Source organism: Schistocerca serialis, chromosome 7 (genome assembly GCF_023864345.2).
Source record: "Schistocerca serialis cubense isolate TAMUIC-IGC-003099 chromosome 7, iqSchSeri2.2, whole genome shotgun sequence".
NCBI classification, from domain to species: Eukaryota; Metazoa; Arthropoda; class Insecta; order Orthoptera; family Acrididae; genus Schistocerca; species Schistocerca serialis.
This window is the reverse complement of record NC_064644.1, coordinates 10878779-10906403: the sequence shown is the minus strand read 5'-3', so window position 1 is coordinate 10906403 and position 27625 is coordinate 10878779. Positions and strand designations below refer to the sequence as shown.

The following is a 27625-nucleotide window of genomic DNA, read 5'->3' as shown; positions in this document are numbered from 1 at the left end:
TGTGCAGGAATCAGTGAGACTGTAAGGATGGATTTGGCCTTCAGGGAGCATGGAAACCTTATTGTACATCAGTATGTGGAGGAAATCCTTTTGGATCATGTTGTGCCTTTTTCTCCGTTTACTGGTGATGGTTTTACACTAATGCATGACAACGCACACCTGCTTGTTGCTAGAGTTGTGCAAAAGTTCTTGGATGAACTGAAGATTCTTGCTAGGACTTGGCCTGCTCGCAGCCCTGACTTGAATTCTGCTGAACACGTGTGGGATCAGGTGGGAAGAAGGACTATCAGCAGTATTCAGTACCCTGTAAATATATGGAGGTCCTTTTGAGAGAACGGGAGATGATTCCTCAAGAGAACATAGCAGCATTTACCAGGAGCATGCCCGAATGGTGGGCTGTCGTGATTGGTGTAAGAGGAAGTAACGCAAGTTTTTGATGATGCAAAGAGAGGTATGAAGTATATCGTGAAGCGTAGAAAACCAGAACAGAGATTTATTTATTTATTTATTTATTGCTATACGTATTCCGTAGATCCAGTTCTGCGTGTTAATGCATGGATGTGGAAAGAGTTAAAATCATTTATTCATTATTACATTAGTTTCCATAAGGACAATAAACAAAGATTAATAATACAAGTTGGAAACAAAATCAGTAGAATAAAATTACACTCACAAACAGAGTTCCAGATACAACATTCTGATTTTTTCCAAACAATTTTTTACAGATCACCAATTAATCTGATTAACACAGAAAGATATACTGAGGCAGGAATATACAACAGTATATGGGAAATAAAATTAGCTATCTCTGCTATAGAATTCTTCTAGAGAATAGAAACTTTTTTCAAGCATGAACTCCTTTAGATTATCTGTAAACAGTACTTTTTATCTCTTCGACACTTCATATAACTTGGAAGTGAATTGAACATTTTTGTGCTTTTGTATTTCAAACCTTTTTGCACCAGGGACAGATTTTTCAGGTCACAGTGTATGTCACATTTCCTCCTTGTGTTATGGTGATGGTACATTTAACTTGTTTCATGCTGAGAAGGAATGTGAAGCATGAATGTCATGAATGAAAAGATATATTGTGAAGCAACAGTTAAGATCCCTATTTGTTTAAAAAGATCGTGACATGAGATTCTTGGAGGCGCTCCACACAAAATTTGGACAACCTTTTTCTGACTTGTAAAAACCTTTTTCGATAGTGGTGAATTGCCCCTGAAGATTATTCGATAACACATAAGTGAATGAAAGTAGCCAAAGTAAGCAGATTTTGAGACATTTATGTCTTGGATTTTTGTGATTATCTGAGTGGTAAATGTTGCTGAGCTGAGCCTTTTCAGGGTTTGGTTGATGTGCTGTTCCCAGTTAAGCCTGCTACCATGAATTTCAAACAATTTGCTCTCTGTATCTGCTGGCTCTCATGTATAATGTTTATTTCCTGTGCACTTTTGAGACCAGAATGGAAATTAATATAATTAGTTTTCCCGAGGTTTATTGATGGAGAATTTACTGTGAACCAGTTCAGAACATCCTCAAGTAAATGGTTGGCATTTAATTCTAGATCAGAGGGTACCTTAGTGTCTATTACTATACTTGTGTCATCAGCAAACACTGTAAAATTGCTTGCTCTGTTTGAAGACAATGGTAGGTCATTGATATATATGAGGAATAGCAGGCGACCAAGGACAGAACCTTGTGGAACTCCACATTTTACTGTTCCCCAGTCAGACTTTGCCCCTCCTATGTGACTATTGTTCCATCTAGCACTGTTTTCTGTTGTCTGCCCTGTAGGTAGGATTTGAGCCAGTTGCCAATTTGTCCTCGGAGTCCATAGTGGCATACTTTCTCTGTAAGTATTCTATGACTAACACAGTCAAAAGCTTTAGACAGATCGCAAAATATGCCCACAGACAATGGTTTTTGGTTGGGGCATTCCAAAACATTATTTGTAAATGAAAATATTGCTTCAGTTGTGGAGATACCTTCTCTGAATCAAAACTGGTTTTTACTCATTATTGCATGTTTTTCTAGGTGACTAACTATTCTGGCATATACTAGCTTTTGGAGAACTTTAGAAAATGTAGTCAAAAGAGAGATAGGTCGATAGTTTGTAACAAATGAGTCATTGCCTCTTTTGTAGAGGGGCTTTACAATAGCATATTTCATCCTTTCTGGGAAGATACCTTGTTTGAGAGAGGCATTGAATATATGAGCTAGGACTTCACTGAACTCATTGCAGCAGGCTTTTAGCAATTTGCTAGAGATGTCGTCAACACCAGATGAATTTTTTGCTTTTAAACAAATAATGTTTTTTCTTACTTCCTGTACTGTTATAGGGGCTATACCTATCTGCTGTATGGAGTTTGGGAAATGACCTTTCAGTATTTTTAATGCTTCTTCTAAGGAGTCATTGTGTTCTGCTTTCTCAGCAACACTTAGAAAATGCTCACTGAAAATTTTTGCCACAATTTTGATTTTGTACCTGTTTCACTCTTTATCACTCCCCATATGGTTTTGATTTTGTTCTAGATTTATTAATTTTTGAGCACAGTAACAAACTTTTTGACTTCTGAATAATTTTGCTTAGTACTTTGCAGTATTTTTGTGGCAATGTACACTTCTTGTTTCCTTTTGCATGAAATCTTAATACCAGTGGTTACTCAAGGCTTTTTGGTATGTTTTGTGGTTTGGATCTTGTATATACTTTCTGGGAAGATGCTTTCAAATCTAAGTGCCACTTCATTACTGAAAAAATTGTAGTTGGAATGTAACAATACCAGAGAAGGAAAGTTGCTACTCACCATATAGCGGAGACGCTGAGTCGCGACAGGCACAACAAAAAGATTCACACAATTATAGCTTTCGGCCATTAAGGCCTATGTCAGCAGTAGACACACATACACACACGCGCACACACACACTCATGCAAATGCAACTTGCACACACGTCTGCAGTCTCGGAGAACTGAAACCACACTAAAGGCCTTAATGGCCGAAAGCTACAATTGTGTGAATCTTTTTGTTGTGCCTATCGCGACTCAGCATCTACGCTATATGGTGGGTAGCAACTTTCCTTCTCTGGTATTGTTACACTCCATCCTGGATTGGAATTCATATTTTCTAAATTATACATAGGTGCCCAGTCTGTGGCTTGGAGATATGATTTAAAAATCTGGATGGTTTCTTCATTAACTGTCCTAACTGTTTTCCAACAGGGACCACTATAATTCACATAAATACTTGTGCTGTTTATAGTGAGTCTTTGTCCATCAGATAAACCATTTATGACTTGCCTGGTAGTCGTATCACCTATTTTGGTCTGGTCTATAAATATATTATCGATCAGTGTGCTTATACAAGAAGTTATTCTAGTAGGGAAACTATCCACAGAAACCAGATTATATGTGGACATCAGATTTTTTAGGTCCGATCTGTCTTTAGAATTTGTTAGAAAGTTAACATTGAAGTCCCCAAGCACTATCACATCTGTTTTGTGTTTGAATATGTATACTAGGAGAGCATCTAGCTTATTCAAAAAGAGACTAAAGTTCCCTGAAGGTGTTCTGTATATTTTGACTATTGATATATGGGAATTATTCAAGGACAATTCTGTGCTACACACTTCCAAATGATGTTCTAAACAATAATTCTGCACATTAATTACTCTACACGTGATATAGTTTTTAGTATAAATGGCAACACCTCCGTTTTCTTTACATTACCTACAAAATGATGTTGATAAATAATAATTGTTTATTATAAGTTTTTCTATACCAGAATTAATATGGTGCTCACTAAAACATAAAACATGGGAATAATCTATACCTTGTGGCTCATGTATATTGATTATAAGCACACTGATCTTACTACTTAGGCCTCTAATGTTCTGGTGATAAATTGCAAGTTTTTGTTTAGCAGAAGCAGCTACACTCCTTTCTCTAAAAAAGAAGTTTCGATTGAAGGTCTGGGCAATATATTTTTTACTACCCATCTCTCCAAATTAGTCTGTTTCCACACACTTGGAGATTGGGAAGATGCACTTTTTTCTTGTTTTTTCACCATCCAGTTGTCCAATGTAGTCTGCCTATATCCATTCCTGCAATTACTTTGTGTCCTGGTACATTCTTCAATCAAATCTGATTCTTTTGTGTTCACATTGATCCTTGCCTTTGCAACTACGTCACAAATTATAGTAGCTAAATGATTTTTTCCATGGCAGTTAAGGTGAAGACCATGAGTGGTGTAAAGGTCTCTGCCAAATTTGTGAGTTTCGATCCTATGAGTATTCGTAAAACTGCTGCAGATATCTGCATAACATCTATTTGTTGCAATTATTGCCTTGTTTATACACGAGGATTGTAATAAGTCATGACTGTGTGGAATATCAACTAGAATTACGTTGGAATGCTTCAGGTGGTTTAGAGTCGATTTTAAGACATTAGCAGCATGCAAATCTTTGTTATGGGCAACATCATTTGAACCACCACAGATCACGATGGATTACCTTAAGGAGGTTCCTCAAAATTTGCAGGAAGAGTGAATCCAATTGTGTTACTTCCTCATCTCTGGCTTAATTTATTTATATTTTTTGTGATACTGATGTGGGACTGCACCACATTATTTTATCACAAAAATAGTAGCTTAGCGTCACAAAAGTGACAAAAAATTACAAAAAAAAAAAAAGAAATGGAATTGTTGCACTTTTTGGAATTGTTGCGCTTTTTGTGTAGTGTATAAAAATGTAGCAAATGAAGCAGGCACAAGGGACTAAAGACATCTAAAGAATGTGCCTGACAAAGTACTAAATGGATAGGCAGAAATAGGTAGAGGACAAAAGAGAGAGAGAGAGAGAGAGAGAGAGAGAGAGAGAGAGAGAGAGAGAGATACTGTTTATAAAACAACTAGAGAGACCATTGAAGGAAATGGAAGAACTCGTATGAATATCAAGAGCTCAGGTGGCAAGACAGGACCAAAAAAAGAAGGTGGAAGGAGTATATACAGAGGATATATAATGGAAAAAAAAACTTAAATACAATATTATTGAAACAGAAGAGGAAGACACTGAAGATGAGATGGTAAGATACAATAAAGTGTGCTTCTGATTGATGTCAGACAGAACACACGACCAATATGTGAAGAGGATAATGGCTCCTCAACTTCTGTTTCAGTGCAAATGCACAAATATTGTCTGAACACCTACGTGAATTAGAATTCGCGAGCACCGAGTTTTATGGACGAGCACAGCTGCATTGCAGCATGATAAGTGTCCAGGTGGCCGAAGCAGTTAAGGCAACTGCTCATGAGAAGCAGTAAATCTGGGTTTGAGTCTGAATCTGGTACAAATTTTCAATTTTCACCATTGCATTAATACAATGCCAGTGTGGCTAGCCATCATAGTTTCCCACCCATACTTTTCCTTTCCTTCCTACTTTTCACGTTTACAGATATGGTACTGCATGAAGAATTTGCCAGGGCACTGTAAGACTTAAGAGGAAACAAGGATTGTATAATAATTTATTATGCTAATGATTGCTTAGATATATAAAAACAAATGCACGTTACTGGTTTTGGCAAATAGCTGCCATCTCCAGCTGTGCGTAATCCACAAAAAGCTTCGTACAGACAAACAAGTATAATTAGACACTTTGAACATTATAAAGTCATTTAACATTTTAATGAATGTACATCATATCATCTCATGATCAAAGACATGGCCACTGGAGTACATGACATTTCCTCACAATTATTAAAATCCCTGGGAGAGCCAGCCATGAAAAAATTATTGCACTCTGACATCAGGAAGAATGTAATAATTCCATATCCAAAGAAGGCAGGTGCTGACAGGACTGAATACTACCGAACCATCATTTTAGTAAGTCATGGTTGCAAAATACTGACACATATTATTTACAGACAACTGGAAAAAATGATATAGGCCAACACTAGAGAAGATCAGCTTGGGTTCCAAAGAAATGTAGAAACACACCATGCAATATTGACCCTTCAACTTATCCTAGAAGATAGCCTGAAGAAAGGAAAAGTTACATTTATAGATTTAGAGAAAGCTTTTGACAACATGGACTAGATCTACAACTCTTTGAAATTTCGAAGATGGCATCAATAAAATATAGGGAATGAAAACCTATTCACAACTTGTATACCAATCATACTGCAGCCATAAAAGTTAAAAGGGCGTGAAAGGAAGCCAAAGCGTGAGAAAGGGGTGTGACAGAGTTGTAGTCTGTTGCTGATGTTATTCAGTCTGTGCTTTGAGCAAGCTGTGAAGGAAACCAAGGAGAAATTTGAAAAGGGAATTTACACCTGGAGAGAAAAAATAAAAACTTTGCGATTTACCAATGACAATGTAATTCTACCGTAGATGATTAAGGACTTGGAAGGACAGTTGAACAGAATGGATGGTTTCCTGAAACGAGATAATAAGATGAACATCAATAAAAACAAAACAAGCATAAAGGAATGTAGTCAAAATAAGTAAGGTGGTGATGATGGATTTATATGTGAAAACGATGTCATTGCCACCTAGAGGTACAGGTGTCACAACTATAGAGCAATGAAGGCTGACGAAAACCAGTGCTGGAACTGGTGGTCTACCAGTAAAGTGCATGTATGGAAACCGGCAGGTAGTGGGATCAAATCCCAATTGGACTATGGACTTTTCAGTCTGTCTTTCTGCCTTTTAACACACCATTCACCTCTCTATGACATGGACATTTGTCAGAAACGTTGTTCGGACTCCATGTTAACCTGTAGGTCCCCTTTCCCATTAGATAGCTGTTAGGGACAAGCGAATGTCCAAAGTAACAACCAATTGAAACATTTACCCAAGGACACTGAGCCACATGAAATTATTATTACCAGAATCAATACATATAATAAATGAAAGTCCCTCGCTAGTTTTTCAGCTTGTACATAAAGACTAATCTTGGGAAGTACCATATTTACCTGATTATATGACAAGGTTTCTTTCCCAGATTCGGCATTTGAAAAATAAGGGGTCATCTTATATTTGCAGATTACGCAAGTTATGCTGAGGTAAACATTTTTAAATTGTTTAGTAGATTAATATTACGTCGTGTCTTACATTTACAAATGAAGGTTTGGCTACTTAGTTTTCATACAATTTTTTTTTAACAATCCCAAAGGAGAGGGCGTACCAAACAATGCTTGCATTCAAACAGGCTTGGGATTTCCCGATACGCCGAAGCGCACGATACAGGATCGACCTCATTTGACCAGTCACGTGACGTCTGACTCGTGTTGCTAGTGTAAGGGATACGTGACAACAACAATCTAATGCTCTGCTTAAAAATTGACAATTTTGTGAAACACTGGAGGAAATAATAAGTTCTATCACCCTAAAAACTTTTGTTGTATTTGAACAGTTCTATCAACTTACAAACTTGTTTTGTACGAGGGCCACTCCAAAAGAAATGCACACTATTTTCTTAAAAATCCATATTTTATTCTACATGTTTGAAAGTTTTACAGTGTGTAGATAATCCTTTAGGAACAATATTTTCATTTCTCCGCACAATTTCCATCCCTTTCAACTGCCTTACGCCATCTTGGAACCAGCGCTTGGATACCCGCACAGTAAAATTCTAGACCAACCTGTTGGAGCCAGTGTCCACAAGAGAGTCATCATCTTCAAAGCTTGTTCCATAAAGAGAGTCTATCAGTTTCCCAAAGAGATGATAGTCACATGGAGCCAGGTCAGGATTGTAAGGCGAGTGTTTCAGTGTTGTCCATCAGAGTTTTGTGATCGCTCCCATGGTTTTTTGACTGACATGTGGCCATGCATTGTTGGGCAACAGCAAAACATCCTGCTTTTGCCGATGTGGCCGAAAACGACTCAGATGAGCTTGAAGTTTCTTCACTGTCGTCGCATATGCATCAGAATTTATGGTGGTTCCACTTGGCATGATGTCCACAAGCAAGAGTCCTTCGGAATCGAAAAAAACCGTAGCCATAACTTTTCCAGCAGAAGGTGTGGTTTTGAATTTTTTTTCTTGGGTGAATTTTCATGATGCCACTCCACTGATTGCCTCTTTGTCTCTGGTGAAAAATGATGGAGCCCTGTTTCATCACCCGTCACAATTCTTCCAAGAAATTCATCTCCACCATTCTCATGCTGTTCCAAAAGTTCGCTGCATACCGTTTTTCTTGTTTCTTTGTGAGCCACTGTCAACATGCTGGGAACCCACCTGGCATAAACGCCAGCACTTTCAGTATTCTACACACACTTCCTTCCCCTATCCCAACGTAGCATAACAATTCGTTCACTGTGATGCGTCTGTCAGCAGTCACCAATTCGTTAACTCCCTGCACATTGCCTGGAGTGTGTGCAGCACAAGGCCTGCCGCTGCGAGGACAATCCTCAATATTGCCGCGCCCGCTTTCATCACGTAACCTGCTTGCCCACCGACTAACTGTACTGCAATCGATAGCAGCATCTCCATACACCTTTTTCAACCTCTTGTGGATGTTTCCCACTGTCTCGTTTTCACAGCACAGGAATTCTATGACAGCACATTGCTTCTGACAAATGTCAAGTGTAGCAGCCAACTTGAAGACATGCTGTGACGGCGCCACTGGTGGGAACAGGTTGCACTAAGTTCGAAAACAAGCGGGAAGGATGTATCTACACACTGTAAAACTGTCACACATGCAGATTGAAAACTGTATTTTTACAAAAATAGTGTGCATTTCTTTTGGAGTGACCCTTGTATTTGAACAGGATTGTAATAAAAGTTTTCATACATCTGGATACCGTATACATACATTTATGCTGCTTTTTAGGTAAAGATAACATTCATTGCGGAAAATCTTCTGCTTCAAAAACCATTACTTCATTCTGTACCCAAGTCAATATCTTATTTGTTTATGAGACACTGTAATGATTTGACACTTGGGTTGCAAATGAGAAATTCCTTCACTGTTCATGTATTAGAATACTGCAGAAAAAAATTACCAGCTTTTAATCAGCTTTGGAGTAAGCTGATGACATTCAGATGAAATGAGAAAGAAAATTAATATAGAATTAAATGTCTAAAAAACAAAATAAATCACATTAAACTGACTTCAGTTGTTATCTTAACAATAAATTACAACAGAAAGACCTGTTTTGGATATAGTACCAACAGACATTACTACACTGCAGATTCAAGAATTGGACTGAATCGTAAGTGTGATCTTTTATTTACATATTAGTTGCTGTTGTTACATATGATGTGCACCCTGAAGATATTGCTGCCCACATTCTCTGTTGCCAAAGAACACCACTACGCAACATTGGGTGAGGCACAGCAAAACAAGACTGGCAGTGAGTGAGCAGAAATTATGTTGTGTTGCCAACCATGGGAATGTATACTGCTCACATTCGGAACTGAACTGACTTTAACATCGGACAAATACTCAACTATAGCATACATTTCTGCAGGATATGCTAAAAGTCTAAATTGGGGCCAGTGGTATACGTATGTGTTTCATGCAGCAATGTTGTCGACACTTACCGTGAGGTATGACAGGAACAATAGGGGGTGTGTCAGCTGCTGGTTCTACGCAGCCAATGAGAGAGCAATAGGCAGACAGTACGCTCGGAAGCAACAGACATTGTAACGTTCTCATGTCAGTATAGAAGTGAAATTCACTATGTTTTCGGGGAGGGGTGGGGGTGAGGGGTGGAGGGTGAACAGCTGCTTTCCAAGTCCCATGTGAATCACAACCTCAGAAATTGCAAATTATTCAGGAGAAACAGCCAAATATTTGTGACAATGAAGACATAAATTTCACTGTTGTCCCATTAGGAGGAGGAGGAGGATGAAAAATAGTGATACCAGAGATGACAGTCTAAGTAAACAATAAACGTAATGAAGATAAAAATTAATGTAAACTGTTTCTTTTTGTTTATTTTATTTCTCCTAGCATTATCAAAATGTAAACAATCAATCAGTGTTATAAGTTTAGAATAGATGTATGTTAACCATTTCGGCATTTGTAATTTGCATTAGTCAGAATATGTTAAAAAATAATTTCTTCTCAAGGAGCCTCTTAAAGAAAGGGATGTCGTCTCATATTCAGGGTCATCCTATAATCAGGTAAATTGGTACTTTAGGGATTTTGATAATCATGCCGGAATGGCACTGGATTTGGTGAGCTTTCAGGAGGCACAAATGTTATCTTTTCCACATTTACTGGCATTTGGAATGGCATCTTGTGGCAATGATGAAAGCTGAGAGCTACCATGCTAGCTGGAGCAGGAGGGTCCAATGGTGACTGCTAGTTAATGGGCAGCTCTTACAGACAGTATGGGGAAAAAAGGGGTTCAGCAGTTGTCCCACTGAAAAATGAGTGGCCACAGTCGCGTGAAACCTTTAACAACTGACGCATTGTTCGGCGGATTGTGGTAAGTTATATGAAAGTTGTGATATTCAGTTACCTGACGTTATCCGAATTCTAATCATAACTATACACACTGGTTCGTACACAAAGTTACTGTTAAGCCAGACAAGTCCTCCGGCCATAGATTCATAGTGCTACCTGTGTGGACTTGGGATGGGTCATTAGTGTAATACAAATGTAAGTCAAGATTTTAAACATGGCTGCAACAGCAACTGTTGAAATTCTTCACGATAAAGGATGACAGCCAAATCAGTTGCAGGATAAAAATTTATTAAAATTCTTGACCAAGGTTTCGGTACATATAAATATACCTTCATCAGAAGTAAAAAATCCTGAACAGGAAGACACTTTCATTAGAAAAGCCTTAGCATCGGAAGTGAGAAACACAAAAGCTTAAGTAACAGTGAAATTACCAGAGTAATACAGGCACAAAATCTTTTAGTTACTTACTAAAATTACATCATGCGTGAGTGTCTGGCACATACCACAAGTGTCCTCTCTCGGGGAAACCATCTGCCCTAGTGCTTTCACACTCTTGTCTCGATAGTTCATAGGTGAAGTACTGGTGCTAAACTGTTCGCATTGACCCTGTGCCCATAGTCATGTTGTACAAATGGAGAAGATGTCTTAATTATTGACGACACCTTTGGCACAATTGATTTATTAATCTCCATTGCATGATGTAATTTTAGTAAGTAACTAAAGATTTTGTGCCTGTATTACTCTGATAATTTCACTGTTACTTAAGCTTTTGTGTTTCTCACTTCCGATTCTAAGGCTTTTCTAATGAAAGTGTCTTCCTGTTCAGGATTCTTTACTTCTGATGAAGGTATATTTATATGTACCGAAACCTTGGTCAAGAATTTTAATAAATTTTTATCCTGCAACTGTTTTGGCTGTCATCCTTTATTGTGACAAATGTAAGTGTAAGGAAGTCTTTTCTGAAGGTATTTGAATGGTGAGTAGCCTCGTATGAAAGTGAAATATGGACAACATGCAATCCAGACAATAAGAAAATGATAAAGAAGAATGTTGAATATTAGAGTAGTAGATCAAATAGTAAATCAGGTGGCACAGAAATAACATGAAGGAAAAGAAATTTATATTGCAACTTGACTAAAGGGTGGGAGGCAGCAATGTTGTAATGGAAATAAGTGTGGGGGTAAAAATTGTAGAGAGAAATCAAGACTTGAATATGGCAAGCACATTCAAACAGATACAGGTTGTGGTAGTTATGCAGAGATGAAGGGGCTTGCACAGAAAGGACTAACAAGGAGAGATGCGTCAAACCAGTCTTTGGGCTGAAGACAACATCAACAATTTAAATATGTGGTCATTTTTACCATATTAATGGTTAAAGAAGAGATACACTTGATTCAATCTAAGATTAACAAAAGATCTAATGCACAGTGAGTGCTGTTCTTACAGGAAGACCACAGTGCAATTCGAGGTTCCTGAAAGTAAACCAGAGTGCCAACGGCGAGATTTTTGTCTTGATTTTATTCATAGCAAATGCAGCACTCTCAGGATACTGAAAAGTAATGGGTGGAATGTTGGCAACAACCAAGCTATTACATGATCTATGCATGTGTGTTCAATAATCGACATGGCATTCTGCTTGTCAAACTAATAGAACTAACCTCAATGAAAATTACATGACACAGCAGTCAAATTAAAAGAGAAGAAAGGGAATCACTGACAAACTTAACACTTCATTTATGAAAACCTATAATTGTTCCAAATTTACAGTGATGGTTCAAGCAAGTATATCAGGGGGAAAAAATGAAAGAACAATTTATGTTTCCTGCACAAATGACACATTGCAGCTGATCAGTATGAACTATTGATACGTTTTTGTTATTTTTGTCTTTTTGCCTTTATTTTTTGGGTACCTCCTTTTTCCTCGATCTTCTACTTCTGTGTGGTTTGACTGATGACCATGTTCTCTCTCCATGGAAGTTCACATAAGTTCTCTTTCACTTCTACCACTACACAGCTTTCTGCCCTTTCCCCTATCCTGCTGTTCCAGTACTTCCAGTTTAGACCAGCACTATCACTAATCCTGTTTGTGGCACAAACATACCAATGCAGGATTGTGCTGAAAAAGTATGCAAAGTTGACAGCTCTGTAAACATCTCCATGCCTTTTCTACAACTGTCCTCTACTTAACCTATTAGGCCAAGGTAAGAGGTAGTCCATTCTCATATTTTGTAGCTATGTACGTTGTCACTGCAGCACTTAGATGGTTTTGAGACTTTTGATTACATCTATATTGATAGAATCCTCAGATCATCCTGTTTCACTAATTTGCCTAAGTCCTATATCTTCTGGTTGTCTACAGCTCCTCCATGGCAGCTGAGAGCCACATGTCTCTCTCACAATAGTTCTTTAACTCCTTCTTACCCCATTTATCTTCCCATCTGTCCCTACTGCCAGTTTCCTTGACTCTCCTGCCATCTACCCATCAACATTATGGTTGCCGAAGACACGAGTATATTTGGTGTGTGTGTGTGTGTGTGTGTGTGTGTGTGTGTGTGTGTGTGTTTTACTCACACTGGTTTCCGAATCAAAAGAATCCAGTATCATGTGATTTGATTCTGAAAAGTTGCAACCACTGCTCAAGGCTCCATTATGATGCCAGTCAGCCATGTGAGTGCAGACAGCCAAATTTTCTTAACTGTGGAATAACAGGATTACTGTGAACTGTCTGATAATTTTAGGATACAATTTTGGTAAGATTAGTGTATGACTTCAGTACATGCACAGACGGTTAAAAGATCTGATAACAGTGAAAAGGTCACAGCAGCAACTTTACAGAGTTAATATTGCCTGACGATACAGTCAATGATTCTGACATCAGTTGGTCATCAAAAATTCACTCATTATACTTACTTTATTCATTTTTGTCACTAAGTATAGCTATATTTATTTTACGTGTTACGAACATACAAAACTGTATGAATATTAAAAGTTTAGATGGCAAGGCAATACTACAAAAAAAGGGGAAGTTTGAAGATATACATAGAAGGTCTATACGAGGGAAACAAACACTGAGATAATATTACAGAAATGGATGAAGAATTAAGTAAAGATGAGAGGGGAGATATGATACTGCAAGGAGAGTTTGACAGAGCACTGAATAAACTAAGAGGACACAAGGCCCTTGGAGCAGACGACATTCCCGCGTAATTACGGGGATCCTCAGGGAAGCCAGCCATAACAAATGATTGCACATCAAAATCAAATAATGGAAATTCCATGTAGGAATTTCAACAATGTAGGAAAAGACAGATTGCTAATTGCTGTAAAGAAGACAAGTTTAGTTGCAAACAGCCACAATTAAAAGACCCTTACACGAAGTTTTCAGCCACAACCTTCATCAAACACACAAACAAGCACAACTCATGCACACATGACAGTCAACTCTGGCAGTTCAGGACAGAATGCAACTATCACGTGGGACAGCAACAGTAATCTGGAGGGGGGAGGAAGGGGAAGGGGAAGAGGAAGAGGAAGGGATAGTAGTGTATGGATGGGGAGTGTGCAGAGAATAGAATGCCAACAGGTGTAGCATCAGAAGGTTGTGGGGCAGGGAAGTAGAGAAAAGAGGAGTGAAAAGGAGATGAGCAGTGAAAGTTGGGCGGTTGCATTGTCTGAGGGCAGCAAACAAAGAAGATGGGAGGCAAAAATGGGAAGGACAAGACAGGACACACGGAGTGTAAACTGTCGGGTGGAGGGTGTGGGGACAGTCTGTTACTGTAGGTTGAGTTATCCCAACGTCATCCTATGGTAACGTACTGTCCCCACATCCTCCACCCAACAATTTATACCCTCACTATCCTATCATCTTTTCCTCATTTTTGTCTCCCATCCTCTGCCAGTCCACCCTCTGTCCCTCCCATCTGTACACTACCATCCGTTCCACTTCCCTGCCCCCCTCCAGGCTACTGCTGCCATCCCATGTGACAGTTGTATTCTGGTCTGATCTGCTAGGGTTGGCAAGCATGTGTACATGAGGTGTGCTTGCTTGTGTGCATGAATGGTGTGTGTTTCTCCGCTTCTTTTTTTGCTGATGAAGGCTGTGGCCGAAAGCTTTTAATTGTACCTCTCTGCATCTTGTATTCTTTACGGTAAGGAGCAAATCTATCTTTTCCTACACTGTAAATAATTGCACTTGGTATGTGAGACATATGAGTCAGGTGAAATACTCTCAGACTTCAAGAAGAATATAATAATTAAGAGCTTGGAAAAAAGGCAGGTGCTGACTATTACCAAATCACCAGTTTAATAAGAACTGGTTGTGAAATACTGAGACGAATTATTTACAGAAAAATGGAAAAACTGGTAGGAGCTGATCTTGCGGAAAATCTGCTTCAGTTTCAGAGAAATGCAGGAATATGAGAGCCAATACTGATCATATGACATACCTTAAAAGATAGGCTGATGAAAGGTAAAGTTCTGTTTATAGCTTTTGTTGATTTAGGAAAACGTTTTGACAATGCTGACAAAAGTGCACTATTTTGTGAAAAAAATCATCTAGAGTGAACATCATTTTGGCAATTGCCACTATCAAATCAAAATTCAGAACTTTTAAAACAAGTACAATATTGCAGTGCCTGTGTTCTTTAGAATTACGATACATGCATGTCCGAAGGAACAGGCACTGCAGCAGCTACAGCCATTGTGAAATACACAAAATATACTCGCAGCTGCAAACACGGACAAACATCAACTGTATACTGGAACGAGCACAATGAAAATTTGTGCCGCACCAGGACTTGAACCTTGATTTCCCACTCATCCCGAGGGGTTGCCTTACATCTACAACCTGCACTCGGACACCCAGTCACTTGCTCAGTATTGGAGGTAAATATGATATTGCAGTGCCTGCGTTGTCTGGAAGTAGTCAAGTGCTTGATGACACACAGCTGACATCATACGGAAGTTTGAGTCTGCCCATGAAACATGCTCGGATAGCCTAATTGTAAAGTGACCACTCATGGTAAGTGAGAATTCTGGGTTCGAATCTCAGTCTGGCACAAATTTTCACTGTCATCATTCCATTATACAGCTGATGATTGCCCACATTCACAACTTCAACTTCAAATACAGTTCACATATTTCACAATGGCTGTACCCACAACACTGCTTGTTCCTTTCGGACCCTAGGCAAGTAGTGACTTACCATTAAAATGTGTGCCAAGTACAGGAATATACATAATGGGTGTATGAGTGCAGGTTGTAGACACACGGTTGACGATTGGTCATGAAACGTGCTCCATTCGGCTAATGGTAAAGCAACTGCTCGCAATAAGTGGGAAATCTGGGTTCAAGTTGCAATCTACACCTCATGTAGATTGTGAAAGAATGGTCAATGATATTATTAACAAATTCTTGTCATATAAGTTCTGAGTTTTGATCTGATGTTGGTAATAGCTGAAACAATGTTATAAATAATGCTTACATTAAGCAATCTTGACAGTTTTATTCAGAAAATATTCACGATTGCAGACTCAGAAAAAATTTATTTAATTTATTAATAACGAAATACATTATTCAAAATTCTGAAGGGGGCAAGCATACAGGGCAACTGAAGAGTGGTAATGAAACAATGGCAGAAGTGGGTGAAATGAAAGATGAAAACTACATTTTCAATGAAACTATGTTATAGACTGTGGTACTGTAGCCAGTTGATAACACACAGGGGGCAATTGCTCAGGGTTCAGAGGTTGGGACTAGAGGTTCTGCTGTTGTCCGACAGCGTCAGGTGCCACCTGACCGCCGGCTGCACGAGTGCCGCACCCCCTGAGCTGAGGCACCATTGACACCACATGGATAAAGGACTGCCTGACTGCAGCTTTATCCAGTTCTTGCCCTATTGTCAAGTAGCCCCAATTAGCAGCAGTCAAGGATCATCAAAGTGCAGTCACAACTTTCTCTACACGAGCAGTACATCAGAACTGGCCTCAAGACTTGTGCTCATTTCTGTATTGTGAATTGTTAAACATTCAACTTATCCTGGCATTGTCAAGGACATAAATAAGGATTTCATCAAAGATTTTTTGTACCAGTGTTGAGTATATTACAATACTGCTCTCGGAGCTTGTGTTCTCTCATTCTTTTGATTTTTGCCTCGCAACCCAGACAAGAGAACTTTTGGCAAGCAGATTTTACTTCACAGACCTTTCGCACCCGATACAGAAAAACCATGTAAAAAACAACAACAACAACAACACCATGGCGATGAGACAAGTTGATTGAAATTGTAAGTATGATTTTAGGATAAATATTACAAAAGTTGAAACTGTTTTAACTACAACAGATTATAAATCCTCTGCAGTTACAAGTAATACAAAACACAGTATTAGTTTCCCATACCCTTACCTCTTACTCCTAGTGTATGAATACCCACAATTTAGTATTTCATTGACCTCGGCAGCCAGAGACTGTCGTCATGTGCATACGAGTTGCTTGTGTGTGTGTGTGTGTGTGTGTGTGTGTGTGTGTGTGTGTGTTCTAATTCCAATGAAGACCTCTTTGGCCAAAAGCTTACTTTTCTGAGTCTTTCTGTTGTGCCTATCTACGACTCACTATCTCTACTAATGGCGAGTAGCAACTATCCTTTACATAATCTTGTCATTAAAATGTATATAAATTTTGCGTAAGCTTTGCCACACTGAAAAATCAGATGTAGGTATGCTCAGTGAACTTCGGTAACTTGTATAAAACTGTGAGATTACTTTTGTAAGAAGTCGCGAAATGACTATGGTAATTTTAACCTTAACCTAGTAACCTCTACATGTGTGCAATTAGCTTTAAACTGGAATTATAATCATTATTTAAGAGTCTAATATGGATTCAGTAGTCTGTATTGTCACAGAAAATATTTAATGGCAAATGGTAGAGTGTGTGTGGTGTTTTGTCAGTGTCTTTGATCTCTGATCAGTGTTGGTGAGAGTGCTTTTGTTGAGTGGCTGTGCAGCCACATGAATTAAATAAATACTTTACCTTTTCACTATGCTTAGATTATTTGACTGCATTTTTGTAGTTTGATTTTGTGCGGCTACACAAACTTTACTTAATAAATATTTATTTGATTTAAAATTAAACACACAGGATTTGTCAACATCATTAATCCTACAGGACTTAGCTAGTCCTTTTTTAAAATTATTTGTATGTTTTATGTGCTGATTTGTCTACCTGCCGTGCATGTTAGTACTACATTTCTGAGGTTTGGGTAGATCCGCCAGCTCCTGATTGAATCCATGTAGTGGATTAATGATGAGAACCTGTATGCCACCTAGAAGTGACTTTTACACAGTTTCCCACATCTGACTAGGTGAATATTGGGCTGGCATCCAAGTCCTACCTAAGTTATATGATTCACAAACATTTAGAAAATGTTCACACACTTCCCCATGGATAAAACACTACACACAGACTGTTGGGGTACACATATTATCTCCCCAGGGAGGGATGGGCATCTGGCTGCACTTTAAATTAACTGCAACACTTCCGATCATATAGTCATTCCAACTCTGGACAGATGTGAGGCAAAGGCAAAGGCCAAAGCAAAAGCAGCAAAATAAGATTGCGTCATGACTTGGCTATTTAGTTAATAGCATGAAGGATTAATTCTGTATTAAATATACAGGCTTTAAAGCATTTATACACAACCAATCACCCAATCACTTTGATAACAACAAGTCAAGCCAATATATTAGATTGTGCATTGCCCACATCGATAGCTGCCTATAAAACCACCGTTGCACTCATAGGTTGTTGACACTTGCTAGGACATCAAACAATCGTCAATGTGATAGTGGAGGGGAGGGAAGAGTGTGTGTGTGTGTGTGTGTGTGTGTGTGTGTGTGGATCGGAGGGAGGGGATTTTAGAGGGAGACCAATGATTCATTAGAGTAAGCTGGTTCAAAGGTATGTACACTGCAGTAGTTACTCAGAGATCAAAAGTCTTGCACAGGACAAATTGACACGGAGGGAGAGCTGTGTCGAACTAGTCTTTAAAATGAAGCCAACAACAACAACAACAACAACAGTACATATAATAACCACTCCAAAAAGTGTTATCGTCTTACTTTGTGAATTCTCCTGTCATTTCTTTTGAAAATATCCAGTTAGCAACAGCTGAACACTCAATTATTTGTGTCTTCAACATCTTGTCTATTAAAACCACCATCATTTGTTGGTGATTCTGCCACAAATCAAACATATTTCGCAGAATACATATCTGAGCTGCTTCAGAGTCTGCCAAAACCTGAAACAAAAATGATATGTTGTGTAAAATGATACAAGTGATTTAAACAACTTAACTATGAGAAACAACAAGCAATAACAAGGAAAGGCACAAACTTGGGTAATCTACTAGCCTTTTCTAATTTGACATGTTCACACTCATATAACCAGCACACATCCCTGCACAGAGGATGTGCATATTTTGTGTTTGTGTGTGTGTGTGTGTGTGTGTGTGTGTGTGTGTAAGAGAGAGAGAGAGAGAGAGAGAGAGAGAGAGAGAGAGAGACTGAACTGGAAACAAATTTGTGTTATTACATGTTTATGCACTATGTATCAATCAGCTACAGGGGAATGGCTGCCTTTGATCATACTGTTTACCTTTTCCATTCTGGAAAATCCATTTCTGTAATGAATTGAGAGAAATATGTACACAGTGTACTTGGGAGTACACAAACATTATGTGACATACAACAATCCGTTGTTTTATAGTTATGAAACATTCCACTAGGCACTGTCAGATCAGTATTTTCTTCGCCAGTTGCCATGTGTTACCTGTATCAAATAACTACTGTTGCCTGAGATTCTTCCATATGTACAACATAACATGTGGGTGTATGGGAAAAGACAGTTAAGAAAACAGTTGTCACCAAATACAACCTCAGAAACCGACAGTCTATTACATTGATAACATGATCCTTGTGCACATTTCAGACAGCAAACATCTATTACTTGCCCTCACAATAACTATTCCTTTAGTTTTTCATTACTGTATTGGTGGTGGAGCAACACCATAAAAAAACTGTGTAACCAATTTATAGGATGGCCCCATTTCTGCCACACAGTTGTGAACATAGCTGGTAATAGCTGACTAGCCTTAATACCATGTAGGTATGGAAGCCAGCTGCTGTTCCTATGAGATGCATGAGGTATATTCTGGTGGTGAGATTTGATTTTCTGATGATTAGAGAAGAACTATTCATGTCCTAAGATAAATAATTTTTATCTTCTATTTTTCTGTCAGCCATGGCCCTGGAGTCAAGGTTTTGTACTAGGTAAACAATCATTAATGTTGTGGTTCTTCATACTCCTGAGACCTAAAAATGATATTTCAAGAAACAAATAACAAAATAATCAAAGTTCATTAATGTCCTTTTTATATACTCTGCACCATTACAATCATATCATCTTATAAACAGTCTAAATGCTGTACAGACATTAGTTGTTTCTCAACATACACTTCATTCTCAAGATCCACAAGATTACCAATCATACTACTAAAAAATTGAGCAGCACCGAACAATATACCACATTTACCTGACTATGAGATGAAGTTTTCTCCTAAATTAATTATCTGGAAAATATACAGTCATCTTATATTCAAAGATTAAAGTATTGCTACTGAGTTTCATTTTTTTATGTTGTATAGTAGATTAATATTTTGAGGAATTCATAAGGGTTGGAACACGATCAGTGACAGCAGCTTGTCTGAGAAGTACAAGGGCGGATCAAATATAAATGGGATTTTATTTTTTATTTAAGTTCATTTATTGAAAAACTCAAGGCAATAATAATTTATTTTTCCAAATAGTCTCCTGCTTTGGAAAAGCATTTGTCCTAGCGTATGGGCAGCTTTTTGATACTCTCATCATAAAAAGAACTGGGTCATGTCACCAGCCGGTTGCGCACAAAGTCTTTCACACTCTCATCATCTTCAAATCGTTGCCCTCCTAGAGGTTCTTTAAGCAGTCTGAATAAATGGAAATTGCAGGATGATAAGTCCAGGCTGTAAGAAGGATGATCAAACGTAGTCCAGGAGGAAGATGTCTGTCGAATCGACTGATCTCATCTTTTGTGGCGATATGCAACTCTTGTGTTGTTCGACAGTTCACAGTAGTAAGCAGTATTGATTGTGTGTCACTCGTGCAAAAAAATCAATCAGCAAAATGCCTCGCTGATCGGGGGGGAAAAAAAATGGTTGAAAGAACCTTACCAGTTGACAGTCGAATCCTGGCTTTCACTGGTGCTGCCTCCCCTTACTGGCTTGTTTGGATTCTGGAATGTAGTGGTGAACCCATGTTTCATTGCAGGTGACGATCCGACTCAAAAATGCATCACCTTCAACCGCAAACCTTGCTGTAAGCCTCTGCCAGACCTCCAAACATCTCAACTTCAGATTTTCGGTCAAAAGTTTAGGGACCCATCTGGAACACACTTTACGGAACTGTAGGTTGTATGTGATGATTGCTTGACAGCTCCCATAACTGATTCCGACTTTTTGTGCAATTTCTGATATTCTTGCCCATCGATTGTCGTCAATAATGTCTTTAACTGCGTGAATGATTTTGTCTGCAATGCTGGTCTGAGAACAGTGAGCGTGTTGCTGATTTTTCCCATGTTCTAGTCCTTCCTTGAAAATTTTATGCCAGGCAAACACATACGTCCTCAATAATGTTTCATCACCGAACTGTGCAGTCAATCTTTGGCAAATTTCCACCACTGTAACTCCTTCACAAGCATGCACCTGTTGCTCAGACATTGTGAGTGTTACTGGTGAAACAGCAGCAAGTATCTAACAGCATGCTCTCCTCACTTCTAATGGTCCCACCTAAGGATAGCAGAAGTGCGGGGCCAGTCCTGCCAACTGTTGATGTTCAGGAACAAAAAAGCTGTTTATATTTGATCCCCCCTTGTAGGATGAATGTGTGGAGGGGAGTGGTGAGGGGTCAGCAAATTTTGCTGTGCTGCCAACCATGGGAATGTACACCACATACCCTGCCTTTTTATGAACTTCTACCACATTTAAATTGCAGTCTGCCTGAAGCCATTTGTGATATGAATTGAACTTACTTTAAAACTGGACAAACACTGAACAATAATAACCATTTCTGACAGAGATGGTAAATATCTATATATGAGAAAGTGGCACATGCATGATAGAAACAAAAGAGAGTATGTCAGGTGCTGGATCTATGGAGTCAATCAGAGAACAGCAGCCGGGTGACATGTCTGGAAGCAGGTGTGGTGATGTTGGTGGTCGTGATGGCGATGATTAAAAATAGTGATACCACAGATGACTGACTTCAATAGTAAGCAGAAACCAAGTGAAGATAAAAATTAGCATAAACCTTTCTTGTTTACTTTATTCCTCCTTGCTTTATGAAAATGCAGAAATCAATAACCAGCAAAAGTTTAGAATAGGTATAATGTTAACTATTTTTAGGTAGATACTTTATATTAATAAAACAGTCTGCAATTTTGATTAGCCAGAATACGTTAAAATAACAATTTCCTCAAGGAGCCTCCTAAAAAGGGATCTTCATACATTCAGGGTCGTCATATGCTCATGGTACATTTGTATGAAACAATGAGCTAGCACTGGAAAAACATAGAATGGACGTAAATTAAATGAAACACTTATGATGATAAACAACAGAAAAGTTTGTATGACTGTATGTTACTCTTTACATTGTTGTTGTTGTTGTTGTTGTTTTGGTCATCAACCCTAAGCTTGGTTTGATGCAGTTTTCCATTCTATTCACTTGCCAACTATTCTCTTCATTTCAGGATAGCTGCTGAATCCTATATCATCAATGATTTGCCTATGTACTCATACCTAGGTCTGACCCAGTCATTTTTTCCTCCCACCATTTCAACAACAGTATTCAGCAACGAATGACTCATCTCGCAATTTGTGCCCAACCACTCTCTCTCTTTGATTTATTATATTATTTACTATACTTATGTTTTTAAATTGTCATTTGGTGTTTGTGTGATTTAGCCAGCATTACATTATGTAAGTGATGAATCTGATAACTAAAACAAAATTGAAGGGATATACGAGGGCCGTTCAGAAAGTAACCTCCGGTTGATTTAAAAAAATACACCAAGTTAAATAAAAATATTTTAATATATACATCTTACAACTACATCTTTGCACTATTTTTCTACATAGTCTCCATAGCGATTGAGGCACTTATCGTATCTCTTCACAAGCTTTGAAATTCCTTCTGCATAAAAATCACCCGCTTGTGCCTGGAGCCAGCCTGTGACCGCATCTTTGAGCTCTTCGTCGTCATCAAACCGCTGTGACCCGAGCCATTTCTTCAAATGCATGAAGAGGTGATAATCACTTGGCGCCAGGTCTGGGCTGTAAGGTGGATGGTTGATAACATCCCACTTGAAGGACTCAAGAAGGGCCGTTGTTCTGCGAGCAGAGTGAGGACGGGCGTTATCATGCAGAAAAGCGATACCGGAAGTCAGCATACCACGGCGTTTGTTCTGTATAGCCCGTCGTAACTTTTTTATTGTTTCACAGTACACATCTTGATTAATGGTCGTACCACGTTCCATGAATTCAACCAACAACACCCCTTTGGCATCCCAAAACACCGTTGCCATCAGTTTTCTGGCAGAAAAATCTTGCGAGGCTTTTCTTGGTTTGGTAGGCGAATTTGAATGTGCCCACATCTTTGATTGTTCTTTTGTCTCAGGGTTCACGTACTTAATCCAGGTTTCGTCACCGGTCACGATTCTGTTTAACAATGGTTCTCCTTCATCCTCATAACGTGACAGAAAGTCTAATGCAGAGGCCATTCTTTGAGTTTTGTGGTGGTCGGTAAGAATTTTGGGCACCCATCGTGCACAGAACTTACGGTAACCCAATCTTGCTGTCACTATCTCGTACAAGAGAGTCTTAGAAATCTGTGTAAAGCCAGTGGACAACTCCGACATTGAGAAACGTCGATTTTCACGAACTTTTGCATCAACTGTCTGAACGAGTTCGTCAGTCACCAATGATGGTCTACCACTCCTCTCTTCATCATGAACGTTTTCTCGTCCACTTTTAAATAAACGTACCCATTCACGGACAACTCCTTCACTCATAACTCTTGCTCCGTACACGGCACAAAGCTCACGATGAATAGCTGCTGCAGAATATCCTTTGGCTGTAAAAAACCTTATGACAACACGCACTTCACATTTGGCGGGGTTTTCTATTGCAGCACACATTTCAAACTGCCACAAAAACTAAACTAGCGCAGGTACAACGTTCACTCGACCACGGCTTGATGCCGACTGACCTGTTGAGTGCGTGAACGCACAGATGGCGTCGCTACTCCCCCCACAACCCGCACTGTGACCAATCGGAGGTTACTTTCTGAACCGCCCTTGTACATAGTACAGGGCACAGGCCTTCATGATAATACATCCAATGACATATGCAGGTTACAATCTTCTAAAAAATTCATGAAGACTTTGTAAATTGTTGCACTTTCTGATGTGAACAGTGGTGATTCTAAGGGGAACTGGCTTTTTGAAGAGCATATTCATTCCATTGATCAATTACATAGTGCCAATATCACTTTAAACATTAGCATAAATGGCCAGTTTCCTATTCTTCTAAGAGGCCAATCTCCAAAGTGTTAAACTGGCCTTGATCAATTTAATTCATCTTACTCTGTCTCTCCCTCTTGCCCTTGGACTTGGTTTCTATTGTTTTTTCCATTCTCTTCACATGTCTAAACCATTTTAACCTGATCTCAATTCAATCATTCAACTTTTTTACTCTGATTGACTTCCAAACACTTCATTCTTTTTTAACAGGCTCCTGTAACACCACATTTCAAATGTACCTAGTCATTTCATTACTGCCCTCCCCATGTTTCACACATATACACATCTGTGCTTCAAACATAGCTTTTAGGAACATTTTTCTGGTCTCAAGATTTATAGTTTTTTTCTTAGGAGAGGAAAAACTTCTTAGCCAAGATCACAATAAAACACTGTAATGTGGATGACTGGTTTCAGTATAACTATGTTACCGTTATCAGATCCGTAATAACATTACGGAAGGTGTTACAACCTATCATACAACTAATGCCAAATTAACCCATAGATGAATCAATGACAACATATCTTCATGCAGGTTATGATAAACATTTTGTGCCTGATATACACAAAATCTTTGCATTAAATCTCCAGATGCACAACATATGACATGAATGATGTATTGGCATGTCAAAAATAAAAGTTAAAATTACTATGTACACAAATCACCACAACATTGCTTCCATATGACCACATGTCATGCCTACTAGGGCGCCACAAGAACTGACTGTCAACAGCCAATGCATGAGATGAACTGCCACCAAGTATGAGAGGTGTCACTGCAGTGGATAGTTTCTACCATTAAAAGTCAAATATGTAATTTAAAACCAAGCATGATTCCAAATATAAAAAGTTCTGAAATGCCAAAAAACTTTTTGATTATTTCTCCCAAACAAAACATAGTTAAGACATCCCATACATCATATTTACAATAAACACATTATATCATTACAAAACTGCAAGTACTCACATGACAGCATAGTTAAGCAAGTGCCAACATAAATACTAAAAAAATTAAAACTTTTTTTAATTGAACATTATAAAAAGAACTCAGATTGAAAGTCAAAATACTTTTAGGAACTTATTAAAATAAGTGGTGTTCAACCCAAAGTCTGGAGCTAGTGAAACTAATATTAAAATTATATTATCATAGAGCATGACACAATGCTTAGAGCACGGAAAAATTAGGCAATGTGATTACCCATATCAGGCCCATAATTACTTTGGGGCATGCCAACAGAAAGCGACCAAAAGCAGTTACAGTTTGCTTCTTAGATTGAGCACATGGACATCTGTAGCCAAATAATACTGAACAACAAACAAAATGTGATCCCGTATTACAGCCTATGAAAGCTCATTCATTTCATTATATGAATATAATTTAAAAACTAATATATAACAATGCCTAGGAATATTGTCATGTAGCCAACTATCTGTCTTCATCCATTAACCTACACAAAGGCAATCCAGTATGGATGGAACTTTGAATAACTCACAGGACACTCCAGAGATCTAGCATGGGTTCAAATAATGAATACTAAAATACTTGGAAGCTACCTTTATTAAATACTGTGTTTTATTGCAATCTTGGGGCTAAGAAGTTTTTCTTCTCCTAAAGCCCCTTCACACACAGTACGAGTAAACTAAGTAATTTATATTCTTATGTGTTGGCAGCTGTTTATTTTTATTGCAACCATCCTGCCTTGTGAAATCATTGCTACTTTCTTTTTCTTGCATTTCCTTCTTTATATTATATTTCTGAGATAGCAAAATTCATCACTTCAAGAGATTGCAGCCCTAGTTTAAAATTTAGCTATCGAGTATGTCCACTTGCTGCACACCATCCTCATAGTTTTGTGTTTGCTTACGTGCATACTGTAGCTGACAACTGCCACACTTTCTATTTCACTAAGCAGCCAGCTAATTCTTGATAACTTTGGCAACCACTGTTTACAATCACCATCAAGCAATTTTTTGCCCACGACAGACAACTCCTGCAATGCATGATAAACCATTAGTTTCCTAACTGTAAAATGTAAAAATTAAATATCAGCAAAACAATGAGAAGTCCTCCCATTATACCTTCCCTGATTCTGACCTTTGGCACACTTCCGTCAATATCGACTATTTCAGTTTGATTCACACAAAAAGAAAATGGATTACCATTCTATCCCTGTAGTTTATAGCGCACTGCCTAAGAATGGAAAACATTTTATTTCAATCCCCATTATAAAAACCCTTCTCCAAATTTATCCGCAAACTATGTTTCCCTATTTTTCTTAAATCTGTCATCTACTAGTAGCTGGAGGACTAAAATTTTTCATCGACTGCCCCTACTTCTAAAATTAAACCTACCCTCTCCTAACCCACTTTCAATTTTCTCTTCCATTTTGGAAGAGAATTTAAGAATTTTTTGTACTTGTAGTACAGGGTGGCACAGGGGAAGTGGAAATTTTGAAGTAATGTAATTGGCACAAACAAACAAACACAGGAAAAATACTTTTTACTGGTGAAAGTGCATGTATAAAGTATGCCATTTATGTTTTCATTACAAACTGTCACAAACTGTCTCTGTTCTTAAAGATGACATTAGAAAGATACGCTCCCTTTTGGCATTCAATTAATAACAGCCCATTATGGACACTCCAGAATGCTCAGTGTGGTGTCTCTCAGGGAATGACAGTGATTTTGTCTTGAATCTTCTGTTTCTGTTCACAGACAGTTGCAGGGTGTGTGTACTTTACAATATCCCCGTAGGGGACATCACACGCACTAAGATCAGAGGATCTCCCAGGCCATGGAATGTCACCACTATGTGAAATTATGCACTTTCCACACAATTCGTGAACATCTTCCATTAACTGTTGAGGAATACGTGGCACAGCTTCATTCATTTGAACACAAGTGTTTTTGATGCTAAGCTCAAGCAGTGTAATGAATGTTTCTAGCATACCAAACAGCGACTGGATGTTACTGTTGTTGTGTTGCCATCCTCACATTCAAAAATGTAAGGGCCAATGACACCATGACATGATATGGCAGACCACACAGTCGTCTTGGCAATATGTAATGGACGTTTATTAAACTCACAAGGATTTTCCCATGTTCTGTAGCAGAAATATGATTTATTAATTTAGTATCTATACAGGGGTGACAATGCCACTTCACTACACAGTCAGTAACGATACTTCACGGGCCAACAGTGATTTGATAATAGCCAGGGAACAGAACCCCATGCAAGGGAAATGAACTAGCCATGTGAGTTGATCTACAGGAAGCAGAGCGTCCGAATCTGTGTCGAAATGAGCACTGGAGAACTCAAGAACGCAACTGGCATGGACAGCTAATCGCTAAACACTCAGCATGATTCACTACATGAGGGTGGCCGTGGCTGAAATCCAGGTAAGCAATGGCCCACATGGCGTACTGCTATTTTTTTGAACGCGAGGATGGCACTACAACAACGGTAATGTCCACACACTATGTTGATATGCTTGAAAAATTTGTTACATTGAGACAGCTTGATCTTAACACTGAAAACACATGTGTTCAGATGT

At 38.6% G+C, this 27625-nt stretch overlaps 1 protein-coding gene across 1 annotated transcript in view; it reads right to left on the bottom strand.

Moving 5' to 3' along the window:
* Positions 1 to 27625, bottom strand: part of LOC126412448 (nuclear cap-binding protein subunit 1) — a 176530-nt gene that overhangs the window by 22268 nt on the left and 126637 nt on the right. The window contains exon 13 of the mRNA XM_050082054.1: positions 18524 to 18702. Coding sequence (XP_049938011.1) covers positions 18524 to 18702 — 179 coding nt within the window. The remainder of the gene's footprint in view (positions 1 to 18523; positions 18703 to 27625) is intronic.